We start from the raw sequence: 13,654 nt of genomic DNA, 5'->3' as shown, positions 1-13,654 counted from the left end.
AGGTCAAAGTGCAGTGAAATCTGCTTTGTTTCCTGCAATGTGTGACTCGAGTTTCAGGAGTTGATTCCTTATTGTAAATTTATTTGTTCGTTATGGGGCAAGATTCTGTTTTGCTGTTTAGCGATAAACATACAGGCGGCAAGTTCTGTTTTTTTTAAACTGTTTCTTGTTTACAATGTGGACTTATTAATCCATGCTTGTACATTTTTCAGAATCACCAAAGGCATACTGTCAGTCAATTCTGTTATTACATCCATACTAAATGACTCTAACCATTCATCACCGATTGATTCTTGGTTTAAAAAGAGGTGGTAAGGACAAAAGTAGAAATGTCATGTCTGGGGCAGAGACATTAATAGTTTCTGTAGTGATTGTCACAAGGTCAGCCAGGTAGACCTCCAAGAATATCAGTTCCCCGATTGGACCACATTAACAGTCACAGTCAGGGAGCCCTGGGGCTGACCAGGTAAGAACAGGAGTGTCAGAGACAGCAAGAACTGCAGATGGTGGAGTCGGAGAAAACCCTGTATGGAGCTGGAGGAACACAGTAGGCCAAGCAGTATCAGAGGAGCAGGAAAGCTGATGTTTCAGGTCGGGATCCTTCTTCAGAAATGGTCCCAACCCGAAACATCAACTTTCCTGCTCCTCTGATGCTGCCTGGCCTACTGTGTTCGGAGTGTCCGATACCCTGTTCACTCTGAGAGCTGGCTCTGAGGGAGCTGGATCAGTGTCAGGACTCTGCAAGTGTAAATAAAGGATGACTTGGTCACAGAATACTGGCCTCCGTGGAGTTATTTCAGAGGCAATGAGAGCAAAGTGTGCTCCTGAAGAAATTCACACTCTGTCTTGAGTTTGGGGTAAGCATTTCTGGCATCATGCCATTATTTGGGAACCTTGATTCGTTTGATTCTGCTTTTAAAGACTGGGGGCCCAGTATGTGGAATGAATGAATGTGTTTTTATGCACAAATAACATTGGAACAGATGAAAAGCAATAAGTGATTTCCTTGACAGCTTGTGGACCGAAGCGCTTTTCAGTTCTTCGGATCCTGACTTTCCTGAGAAACCAGATATTTGAAACTTTTCAAGAGTTGACTGATTTAGTTAAGGAATATTATGAGCTCAAACCACCACTAATATTTTGAGATAGTGTTGCTTTTACTCAGCAATTTGACAACCAAGTGAGTCTTTATTGAGACTTTTGACTAGGTTAAGATAACTGCCAGAGGCATATGACTTTGATTTAACCCTTAATGACATGTTGTGGGATTAATGATGTAGTCATGCAAAAGCGCTTCCTAGCTGAAGCCCAGATAACAAAGTGTGTAGCTGGATGAATACAGCAGGCCAAGCAGCATCTCACGCACAAAAGCTGCCATTTCAGGCATAGACCCTTCAGAGAGGCTGAAGCCCAATTGGATTTCAAATAGGCAGTACAACTGGCTTTATTATTGGGAAATGCAGCAAGTGGAGCATGTGAGCTGCAGGGTATTCCAATGGAAGTGGACACCCCTCACTAGGCCAACTGAGCTTGGGGGACACCACTCGAATAAAGGTAATTGCATAGCCTCATTCAGGATTACAAGGACAGCTCCAATCCATCCATCCATCCATCCATTCAATGATCCAGTAGAAAGAGCAGCCCAAACTTTGAAGGTGGGCTTAAAGAAACGGATACAACTTCACGAGATACTGAACTGGCCTGGTTCCTATTTGATCGTCGGATCACCACCTTATTCAACTATAGGGAGAGCTCCAGCAGAGTTGCTAATGGGGAAAAGACTAAGACAAAACACCAGGTTAAATCTGATTTTTCCCAGGCATTTGGGGTAGGTGGTGAGTGGAGCACATAGAACAAAGACCATAGAAGATTACAGCGCAGTACAGGCCTTTCGGCCCTCAATGTTGCGCCAACCTGTGAAACCGATCTGAAGCCCGTCCAACCTACACTATTCCATTATCATCCATATGTTTATCCAATGACCATTTAAACACCCTTAAGGTTGGTGAGTTTACTACTGCTGCAGGCAGGGCATTCCACACCCTTACTACTCTCCGAGTAAAGAAACTACCTCTGACATCTGTCCTATATCTTTCACCCCTCAATTTAAAGCTATGTCCCCTTGTACTAGCCATCATCATCTGAGGAGAGAGGCTCTCACTGCCACCCTATCTAATCCTCTGATCATCTGGTATGTCTCTATTAAGTTGCCTGTAAACCACCTTCTCTCTACTGAAAACAGTCTCAAGCCCCTCAGCCTTTCCTCATAAGACCTTCCCTCTGTACCAGGCAACATCCTGGTAAATCTCCTCTGCGCCCTTTCCAATGTTTCCACATCCTTCCTATAATACGGCGACCAGAACTGTACGCAGTTCTCCAAGTGCAGCCGCACCAGAGTTTTGTACAGCTGAAACTCAATCCCTGTACCAATAAAACCTAACACATCGTATGCTTTCTTAACAACCCTATCTTACTTCCAGGGATCTATGCACATAGACACTGAGATCCCTCTGCTCATCTACACTACAAAGAATCTTACCATTAGCCCAGTACTCTGTATACCTGTTACCCCTTCCAAAGTGAATCATCTCTCACTTTTCCGCATTAAACTCCATTTGCCACCTCTCAGCCCCGCTCTGCAGCTTATCTATGTCCCTCTGTAACCTGCAATATCCTTCCGTACTATCCACAACTCCACCGACTTCAGTGTCATCTGCAAATTTACTAACTCATCCTTCTCTGCCCTCATCCAGGTCATTTATAAAAATGACAAACAGCAGTGGCCCCAAAACAGATCCTTGTGGTACACTACTAGTAACTGAACTCCAGGATGAACATTTCCCATCAACCACCACCCTTTGTCTTCTTACAGCTAGCCAATTTCTGATCCAAACCGTTAAATCACCCTCAATCCCATGCCACCGTGGGGAACCTTATCAAATGCTTTACTGAAATCTATAGACATCACATCAACCGCTTAATCCTCACCCATCTGTTTGGTCACCTTTTCAAAGAACTCAATAAGGTTTGTGAGGCATGATCTACCCTTGAAAAAACCCTGTTGACGATCCCTAATCAAATTATTCCTTTCTAGATTGTTATAAATCCTATCTCTTATAATCTCTCCAATACTTTACCAACTGCCCAATAATTACCAGGGTTGTCTCTAATCTCCTTGAACAAGGGGACAACATTTGCTATCCTCTAGTCTTCTGGCACTATTCCTGTAGACAATGACGACATAAAGATCAAAGCCAAAGGCTCTGCAGTCTCCTCCTAGCTTCCCAGAGAATCCTAGGATAAATCCCATCCAACCCGGGGGATTTATCCTTTTTCACACTTCACAGAATTGCTAACACCTCCTCCTTATGAACCTCAATCCCGTCTAGTCTAACAGCCTGTATCTCAGTATTCTCCTTGACAACATGTCTTTTTTCTGTGCGAATATTGATGCTGAATATTTATTCAGCGCCCCTCCATTCTCTTCGGACTCCACGCACAACTTCCTACTACTGTCCTTGACTGGCCCTAATCTTAGTCTAGTCATTCTTTTATTCCTGACAAACCTGTAGAAAGCTTTAGGGTTTTCCTTGATCCTACCTGCCAAAGACTTCTCATGTCTCCTCCTGACTCTTCCTAGCTCTAAGCTCTGGGTGGGTGTTGCTGAAATGGCATCAGGAACGACATACAGCTCTGCTAAATGAGAGACTGTTTTACTTCAGGAGACAAAGTTTGATGTAGGAACCAAGGAATAGCCCTGCATGGATAAGAGGCATGGTTGATGTAAGGTCAGGTACCGTGGCACACAAAGTTTTGGTAGGTATGACAGCCCTGAGCAAGCACATGGACCATGTGAAATCTGCAAACTGTCAAAATGTGGGAGCAAAGCATGTCCAGCTCCTTGGCAGCCTTTCTGCCAATTCCAGAACCCAAGGGTTCTCCCTCTCTGTTAAGTAATGAAGATACCTTGAAGTCTGAGATGGATACAGCAGATTTTGCTGCCTAATGAAGAGGACAAATTACTTCCAAAATGCGCTAGGTGCAGGAGGCAAGCAAATGAGCATTACATAGTGCCTATTATCAGAGGCAAATTTGGAGGAACTTGCCCCGGTGCTAAAATGTGAAGGCAAAGCTACAAAAGAAAAAGCTTTTGTCCTAGGATTCATGGGGAGAGATGTAATGATATATAACAACATCAACTAAGTGGACATCAAAGAGTGATTTCCCTGATCGGACCAGGTTCCCGGCCTCAGTCGGGGATCCCTGGCTGAGAGATATAAATGAGAATGTATGAGGTTCTGTTCTTTCTGTGAGCTGGCTCTGAGGGAGCTGATTAGTATCAAGGACTGTCCACATGTAAATAAAGGGTGACTTGGTGACAGGATACCGGCCTCTGTAGCGTTATTTCAGTTTCATGTAGCTTTTGTGCTGGCTATTGAAATTTGGAAGACTAACAAGATGGAGGAGTTTAAGAAGAGAGTGTCTAAAGCAATGCTTGGATTTGCTTCTAAAAATGAGTGGTTTGGAATTGAAAGGATGTAAGAATCTGAAGAACAGAAGTCTCTTGCTTCCACACCACAATTAACACTAGTTAATTAGTATCACTAGTTAATTAGTTAATAAAGTATGAAAGCTGTAGATGGAATAAAATCTTGTGGAGATTGAGAAATGGAGTTTTTTTTCTGGGTAGGGTTTGGAACAAGGTTTTAGTCTTTGCAGCCTCTTTCATTAATTCAATTCTTTCAGTCCTGGGTTCATTCTGCTGACTTGGTACCTGCCCCCCTATCAGATTGCTACATTCTCCTTGATGTGTTGCAAATTAATGACTTTTTTATTTCCATAGCTAGTAATTGTGGAGTTGATTGTGCAGCCTCCTTGAAATTGGTTTGGTGAATTTCAATTTCCTCTGTTCTACTTGGCTGTTCAGTACTTTTACCAAGATGTTTGTTAGTTATTTATGTTCAGATACAGAGATTGAAGGGGAGTGAACCTCTGTAGCGTTGGGATGAGTAGATATGAATTAACTTTGGGTTATAAAAGCTTGCTTTTTAACACCATACCACTAAAATATGATGTCAATATTTGTAATTTATTTTGTGTTCTGTATCTGTTATCTATGTGCAGAACTTTGTCAGCACTGCTGCCTGCTTTCTAGCCTGATCATTTTGTAGCTTCACCATCCCGATTCACCAGCATCAGAGGTTAATTGGCTATGTAATTGTAGATAACTGAGCAGATTGATTAAAATGTTATGATGCAGGTGGGGCCTCGAACCTCGACTTTCTGCCTGTAGAACCCTTGTTATTTATTTGCGTTTGGGCTTTATCTAGGAGTTAATCTACTCATAAGAAAGGAGCAGGCTGAATCTGTGGGCTTTGGATTGTGAGTACGCTTTGTATTGAGTGTTTCTAGATACTTCCATGTTGTTATTTCAAGACTTTGCACCAGGCCTGTGGTTCAGTGCCTGACTGACTAACTGTCTTGGACAATGTAACAAGCACAGCTCACTCCTATTTAGAACCTGCAGTTGGCTTGGATGGGTGCAGCTGTAAGGACTCTATAGGGTCTTGGTGCTGCTCAGGTCGAATCCGTTCTCTTAATTAGGCAGCCTGACCACCACATAAATGACCACTTTTCCCATAGCTGGTGTACCATGTCTCCAGGTTGGTACTGCAGCAATCCTCCAAAGCTTTGGCAGTATCTCCCAAACATGCAAGGTCCACCACTTGTAAGATCATCCAATCCAGGTTCTTCTCAAAGTCACTTGTCTGAGGTCTTGTGCTGTTTCATTGTTGGGTCAAAATCCTGGAACTCCCTACGTGACCTAACTGTAGAAGTTCCTTCACCACATGGACTGTAGCAGTTCAAGAAGTTAGATCACAGCACCTAGAGATGCTGACCTTATCCAGTGAAGCTACATCTGAAGAATAAACAACAACAAATTGCCATAATCAAATGTCTTTTTCTTCCTTTCCCTCACCCCAAAGCTTGGTTTGGATCTTATTATTTTGCCTTTTCTTGTCCCCCTCCTGAACAATAGTGCAAGTCCAATTTTGTCTAACTCTTCACTTTTATTTTACAGACCTATGTTGGAGATATTCTTGTCGCCATCAATCCTTTCAAGTACCTACCCTTGTATGAAAAGTCGGTAGGTACTAATTTTTTAAAATGATCTATCAATAGATTTTTAGTTCAGTGATGGCTAATCGTACGAAGTTTTGCTATTAAGTTTATGAATATTAATGAGCACCTATATTATTAACTAATTTTGTGGTCAAACCTGTGTTTAGGTTATTAAAGCTCTGACTTTCAACAATTGTTTTTATCGTTTTTCATTGAAAGTACATTTTTCTTCTGATAAGAGAAATCTCTGAATCCTTCCAAACTTTGAGTTCCAAAAGTCAGAATTTGAATTTGAATAAAATATCTGTAAGATGACAAGAAACTGGAATCTCCTGAAATTCCCAGTACCAAGCTTGGTAACCACCATTTTAAAAATTCCAGGTTTAAAGGAATTGTGCCGATTTTAGGAGATAGCATTACATGATGGCCTGAACTTGCAAAATGGCTGCTATGGCATGATCTTTAGGAGGCCCGATGTGACTCTTGAAAATGTTAAATTTATTGTGACTTGTATTAAAATGGTAGAAGAGTTTAGTTTTGAGATGTGCTATAAACACAGAGGAAGTTAACGAGGTTAAAAAGGCATTGCGTGAGAGAAGTGGATGGAGAAGGGGAACAGGGAGCAATCTAGTGTCCAGGAAAGTTAGAAGAATGCAAGCATGGTATGCTTGTCTCAAATAAATCCACCAGTAAACATCAAGTGAGGCATTTAAGGAATTTCAGAATGAAGACCCCCTATAGTCTGTTGTTAGTGGCACAGAAACTTGATATGCAAGACTTTAATACAAGAATCAGCAGCCTCACTTTTCATCTTAGCTTAAACTTGTACCAGATGATGTCAGTGAGTCCATAACAAAAGAACTCAATAAATTTATTCTTGAATTGTGAATGATCTGAATTTTGATTCGTTCAGTGAGAATGCTGTATGACATCATGTGAAGAGTAATAGGATGATGGAAAATATAAGATTGTGGGGTTGAGAAGTCATGTAAATTCTGATGGTGGGGGACCAAGAATTAGGCCCAAGGCAGTTTGAATTTTGGAACCGATTATAGTAAGGGAAAAGGTGAATGAAAGCAGGAAAGATGAGATGGAAAATGTCTGTCCAGGGGAGATTCAGGCCATAGAGATGTATAGCACAGAAACAGACCCTTTGGTCCAACTTGTCCATGCTGACCAGATATCCCAAATTAATCCGGTCCCATTTGTTGTCATTTTGGCCCATATCCCTCTAAACCCTTCCTATTCAATGTACCCATCTAGTAAATGTTGGAAAACTGTCAATTCCCTAAATGGCGAACAATTGCATATCACCATTGTTGGATTTCGTGAAAATACAGCCCTGTTTTAATTTCTGCTGTTTGTTTCTGTTTGTCAGGAAGCTGAAAAATATAAAAGTTGTTCAAAAAGTCACCTACCACCTCACATTTTTGCAGTGGCTGATCGTGCATATCGATCGATGTTAGGACGCTTAGCCACTGGCCCCAAGAACCAATGTATCGTCATTAGGTAAGAATACATGAGTGGATTTGTGTTAAAATATCATGTGCTTGGGTGCATTTGACCTAGTCCACATGTCCTGCACCAGTTGCAGTTGTGCACTTGCAGCATTTGTGCTTTTAAGCAGGCAGGTAGGCTTAGGCACTTACAATAATTTCCTCTTCCCTTTTTCTGGTGAAAAGGCTGTTTTTCAACATTGTCTTTTATACGATCTCATGATTTTTTTTTGAGTAAAGGGCATAGGGTAACATTAAAATATTGGTTTGACCTCTGTTAGGTGAGAAGTAATGGAACTTTGCCATTGTTGATCAGTAGGTTGCATATGCCAGAAAGTAAGTATCATAACACAGCCAATGGTAATAATTATCTTCTCTGCATGACATTTTATAGTGTTAGGCCTTGCCTGGGTTGATGCTTTAGCTTTATAACATGGGTAAGGTCATTGAAGACTTATGCCTCGTCAAGCATGGAACCCTTGCTTTCTTATTGTGAATACTATGGATATTATTTCAAAACTGATTAATTTAGACATGGGGGCTCATTTAATAGTGACATTTCCCCGTACCTTCCCTTTGAAAAGCAGTCTTCCTTAAATTTATTTTTATTTTGAAAAATTGAGTAGTCTGATCATTTTTGTATTGACACACTCATTAAATTCTACAAAATTTATTAGGATTTATACACTTACCATAAAAGTTTATCAAGCAACAAAAAGACATAGAAACAATGCACCAGTTTCCATGTTTCTATATTGTTCATACTGCTCACAAAGAAATCTTGGAATTCACCTTGAAGAACTTTTGCTGCTAATTTGCCCAGCTGGTAAATCACTGACATTTCATTCTTCAGTAAATATTGATCAGTAATAATTTAACTTCTTCCCTAGAATCCTATTATTGACAAGGTTTTTTGATTCGAGTTATTATTGTTACATGTGCCTAGGTGCATGTGACAGTTTTTTTTGTTTTATGTGCAGGACAGGCAGCTCATGGCATACAAAATGGTAACAAGAGAGCAATGAACACAGTATTTCAGCTGCAGTGAAGGTACAGAGTGAGATCAACGTTAAATTTAAGAGGTCCATTCAGAAATTTAATGGTGGGGATGAAGCTATTCTTGAATCTGTTGGTACGTGTTCTTAAGGTAAACAAATGTCGGAGGTTAGATGTACATTTTTATTGTTTTATTTGCATTAACAGTGGAGAAAGTGGCGCTGGAAAAACTGAAAGCACCAAGCTCTTACTGCGACAGATCATGGAGCTCTGCAAAGGAAATTCCCAATTAGAAAGGCAGATTCTTCAGGTAAAATAGTAAGAGTCACTTGTTGGCTTGCTTCCCCTTCCTTGACAAGGAAGAGTTTAACCCATACTGAAAGCAGCTTGAAATTCCTCTTGTGGCACAGACATGTCGATGAACTAATGAACACTACATACTTTCCACTTGTGTACTTACTGTCTTCAGTTTTTGCCTTTTTGTTAGGAATGTAGAATTGAAAATACTGTTGATTCAAGTTTGTGTACTAACAAATTCCTACTGTTGCTGTAGATACTATCATAAAAAGTACACTTACGTCAGGCCACATTGGTAAGGAGTTTGCAAGGATACTACTTGGCCATGGTATTTTGCAAAAAATTAAACTGTCATGGGAAGTCGTTTGGTCTAAATAAGTGGAGCAACCACTGTGACCTGAGGAACAACAAGCCACAGTGAATTGTGGCCATGCAGGCAACAGTTATCTCATCCACGAAGAGAGCAAGTTAACGTGAAGAGCCATCTAGGCCCAAAACATTAGCATGCTGTCTGAGTTGCTGTGATGTATTGAGTGTTTTCAGTACAGATTCCAGCATCTGGAGTAATTTTCTCCTACAACAGTTATCCCATCCCTGTTCCCTTTAAGGAGCAATTATAAATCTGTTGTTTGCAGATTGGGGACCACTTGCAGCAATTTGTTCTCTTGTAAAGTTTCTCACTAATCCTCATTGAGTGGAATCTTTACAAAAGCTGAATGGTATTAGTAAGAAGTTAAAGCCTGATCTATCAGTAGCTGTTTAGCTGATTGTGAATGAAGGCAGCCAACATTGAAGCAATCATTTATCTAATTATGTGGCTTCACTTCGTGCAACATGTTGAAACCTTCAAATATCACGCTGGTGCCATTTGACACCAAAGTGTTGACTTTTTCAGCTGCACTTACTTGATGTATGGTCAACTAGTGATTTATTTCTTGGGGTGAAGGCTGCAAATTGGAAGGAGAGTTCTTGTGATCCTCTTGAGCAACATGAGGGGTATAGACAGTGTTAATGGTATGTGCCTTCACCCTAGGAAGGGCGATTCAAGATAGGCATATTTTTAAGGTGAGCAGGGAGAGATTCAGAAAAGAAATGAGTGGGAACTTTTTTTAGAGGGTGTTTGAGTGTGCAATGAACTGCCAGAGGAAGTGGTGGATGCAGATGTTATAACATTTAAAAGACCTTTTGAGAACTACATGAATGGGAAAGGTGTGGAGAGATGTGGGCCAGGAGCAGACAGGTGGGACTTGTTTAGTTGGCATAGATAGTTGGACTGAAGGATCTGTTTCTGTGCTGTACAACTCTGACTTAGCCAGATTCTATTGGCTGCACTGGCTTTGTTGGAGAGAAATTGGAAAAGAGGATACAGCTATATCCAAACATCAGGAAATGAATGGCAGTACTAAATAAATACAAATTTCCTACAGCAATGGATAATGATTTTCAATTAATGACGTGCCTTTCTCCCCATTCTGAAGGGGCTAACACATCATGGCGAGACAGTCACTAACAGCTTTGTAAGGTATGGACACTCTTTTTAAAGGTGAGTTTGGGCAGGAAATACTTGGTAGGTTAACAAAGTGTGGAGCTGGATGAACATAGCAGGCCAAGCAGCATCTCAGGAGCACAAAAGCTGATGTTTCGGGCCTAGACCCTTCATCAGAGAGCGTCTGATGAAGGGTCTAGGCCCAAAACGTCAGCTTTTGTGCTCCTGAGATGCTGCTTGGGCTGCTGTGTTCATCCAGCTCCACACTTTGTTATCTTGGATTCTCCAGCATCTGCAATTCCCATTATCACTAATACTTGGCAGGTTATTTGACAATGGGTGATGTGGCAGCTAAGCTTTGTTTTGGTTTCACAAGACTGTACTTACACACATTTTTACAGCAGAGTAGTAAAGACAAGTGACAAACTCAGTACAGTTTTCACTGTCACCAGCTCAGAATGTTTATACTTTTTTTATGGAATGTAGTTGTTGCTGATGTGGCCAGTATTAAGTGGCTACTTGCGCAACAAACAGTGATGATGGTGAGCTGCCTTAGAATCGCTACAGTGTGAAAGCAGGCCATTTGACCCATTGAGTCCACACTGACCCTCTGAAGAGTCTTCCACCCAGACCCACCCTGCTTCCCTGTAACCCTGCATTCTGTATGGCTATTCCACCGAGTCTGCATGTCTTTGGACACTGTGGGCAATTTAGCATGGCCAATTTGTCTAACCTCCACATGTTTGGAGTGTGGGAGGAAATGGGAACACCCAGAGGAAACCCATACAGACATGGGGAGAACATGCAAACTCCACAGAGAATTGCCCGAGGCTGGAATCGAACTTGGGTCCCTGCTGCTGTGAGACAGCATTACTAACCACTGAGCCACTGTGCCTCCTTTTGAACTATTGGAGTGTTGGAACGCCCGCAGTACTGTTAGGAAGGGAGGTCTCTAAAGTTTTAACCCAGTGACAGCAAAGGCACACAACTGTTGCGAGGCTTACTGCGTGATTGCACTGCATCTTCCCGATGGTAAGCAGTGCTGCCGCTCCGCATTGATGCTGAAAGGGAGTGAATGTTAAAGGTGTTGAATTATATGCCAATCAAGTGAGTTATTTTGTCTTGGATGGGGTCAAGCTTCGTGAGTGTTGATGGAGCTACATTATTCTAAGCAAGTGCAGAGTATTCCATAACACTCTTGACTTGTGCCTTTTATAGTTGGTCATCGAGTGACAGAAGGTGAATTATTTATCACTAACTTCCTATCCTCTAACCTGCGGTTGTAGCCGTGGTGCTTATATGGCTGCAATTGTTCATTCTCTGTTTAATGATAACCCTGATGCTGTTGGTTTTGCTGGATGTAACAAATGACGATGCTGTTGAAAGTGAAGGGATGATTGTTAGATTCTGTCTTGGAGATGGTCATTGTCTCTCATTTGTGTGGCCCACATTTTATTTGCCACTTATCAGTCCATGCCCATATATTGTCCAGGCCTTTCTACATTTGGACATGGACTGTTTCAGAGCCTGAGGAGTTGTGAACAGTGCTGAAATTTGTAATTATTAGTGAATGCCCTCATTTCTGATCTTGTGAAGTAGGGAAAGTGAAGCAGTTGAAGGTGTTTGGGCGTAGGACACTCCCCTGAGGAGGCAAGTTGTAGCTTGATTATCAACCTCACTGAGAATCTCTGACTGAGCATGGTTGCAAAGTTGTAGATTTTGATTTGTATGCTGTGCGTTTTGCAGTAATTTCAGCTTTGTATTGGCATAGCTTAGGAACCCTTGGATCTGCAGATTGGACTGCATATATCCAAGCTATTAAAGTTCAATATTGTGGAGGAAGTTTAAAGGAAACAATTATACCATGTCATGTTTGATATTGCATAACAGAATAGTTGGGCACAAAGTTTGGGGGAAAATAATCGCCTGAATCTGTGCCATTAGAATTTCAGTATTAAATTTTTATACAATATTTGTTTAAATTTTGGAACAACATCAAACTTTTTTTGTATTTGGGCTTTCCAATTCTATTGTTTTTAGCAGAAGTGGGTCAACAGTTAAGACTACCTTCAGGTTGCCTCCTTCAGTATTCTACAGTTGCACTGTTTGTAAGGTGTGTTTGTATGGAGGGAGGAGAAGGGTGAATATCCTGTAACTCAGCAGCAATGTATTGCTGCTGGTGATGTGTAAACTGTGAAGATAACACAAGCTTCTGTTGTTCCAAAGGTCAGTTTCATTATCCCCACAATCTGAGATTAGGTTGCAATTAGAACTTGAAGTTTCTGGTGGCATCACAGTTGAACCCAAATTTCTGTAATTTTCACATCTGGTAGGTTTATTGCTGTGTCAGTGAACCCAAGAGCCCTGCACTGCCTTTACTCCATTCCTAAAACGAAGACATTTTGCTTGAAAAGGGTTATAGCTGTGGTTTAAGCTGGTACTACAACATTCAGTATACATTGATAAATGGCGAAAGTGACACTGGATTTGCTTCAGCATATAATTCACACAGGTGAGGGAAGAATATTCATCTGAATCAAATCTGTAAAATTTTGGACAACAAGGGGACTGGGAACTCCAATAGTTTTAGCTTTTTCATCCATGTTTGCACCTCCCAAAAAGGAAAATTTGTCTCTTATTTAATAACAGATTTTTTTTTTCTATTTATTCATTTGTGGGATGTGGGTGGCACTGGCTGAGCCAGCATTTGTTGCCCATCTTTAGTTGCCCTTGAGAAGGTGGTGGTGAGCTGCCTCCTGCTGTGGGTTGACCCACAATGCTGTTAGGGAGCAAATTTCAGAATTTAGACCCGGTGACACTGAAGGAACAGTGATTATATTTCCAAGTCAGGATAGTGTGTGGCTTGGAGGGGAACGTGATGGTGATGTTCCTTTGATAACATCATGAAGTATTGGGAGGATTAGGAATCTTTTAAGTTACACAGGTGAGAAAATTGAAGTTTGGAGAAGAGATTTGAATATTTGTATAAAAATAGACAAATGTAATCACTAATGTCTTTAGTTGTGACTGAAAGTCAAAGATGTTAAATCTAAGTTGTCAAAATTTATACCTTGAGAGACTTATAGAAGGATCTTCCTCTGAGTTTGTACGTCATCATCTCTGCAGGAGTTCCTCAGGGTCGTGTCCTAGGCCCAACCACCTTCACGTACTTCATCAATAACCTTCACTCCATCATTATTTCAGATATGTGACACTCGCTGATGAGTGAGCAATGATTCAGCATCATTTGCAACTC

At 41.1% G+C, this 13,654-nt stretch overlaps 1 protein-coding gene across 1 annotated transcript in view; it reads left to right on the top strand.

Moving 5' to 3' along the window:
- LOC125461500 (myosin-IIIb) overlaps positions 1-13,654 on the top strand; it is a 157,001-nt gene that overhangs the window by 16,847 nt on the left and 126,500 nt on the right. Inside the window, exons 2-4 of the mRNA XM_048550397.2 lie at positions 6,083-6,148; positions 7,502-7,632; positions 8,823-8,925. Coding sequence (XP_048406354.1) covers positions 6,083-6,148; positions 7,502-7,632; positions 8,823-8,925 — 300 coding nt within the window. The remainder of the gene's footprint in view (positions 1-6,082; positions 6,149-7,501; positions 7,633-8,822; positions 8,926-13,654) is intronic.

The sequence above is a fragment of the Stegostoma tigrinum genome, chromosome 1, assembly GCF_030684315.1.
Source record: "Stegostoma tigrinum isolate sSteTig4 chromosome 1, sSteTig4.hap1, whole genome shotgun sequence".
Lineage (NCBI taxonomy): Eukaryota > Metazoa > Chordata > Chondrichthyes > Orectolobiformes > Stegostomatidae > Stegostoma > Stegostoma tigrinum.
Note: the sequence above shows the minus strand (reverse complement) of the source record. Positions and strands in the feature narration are given on the sequence as shown.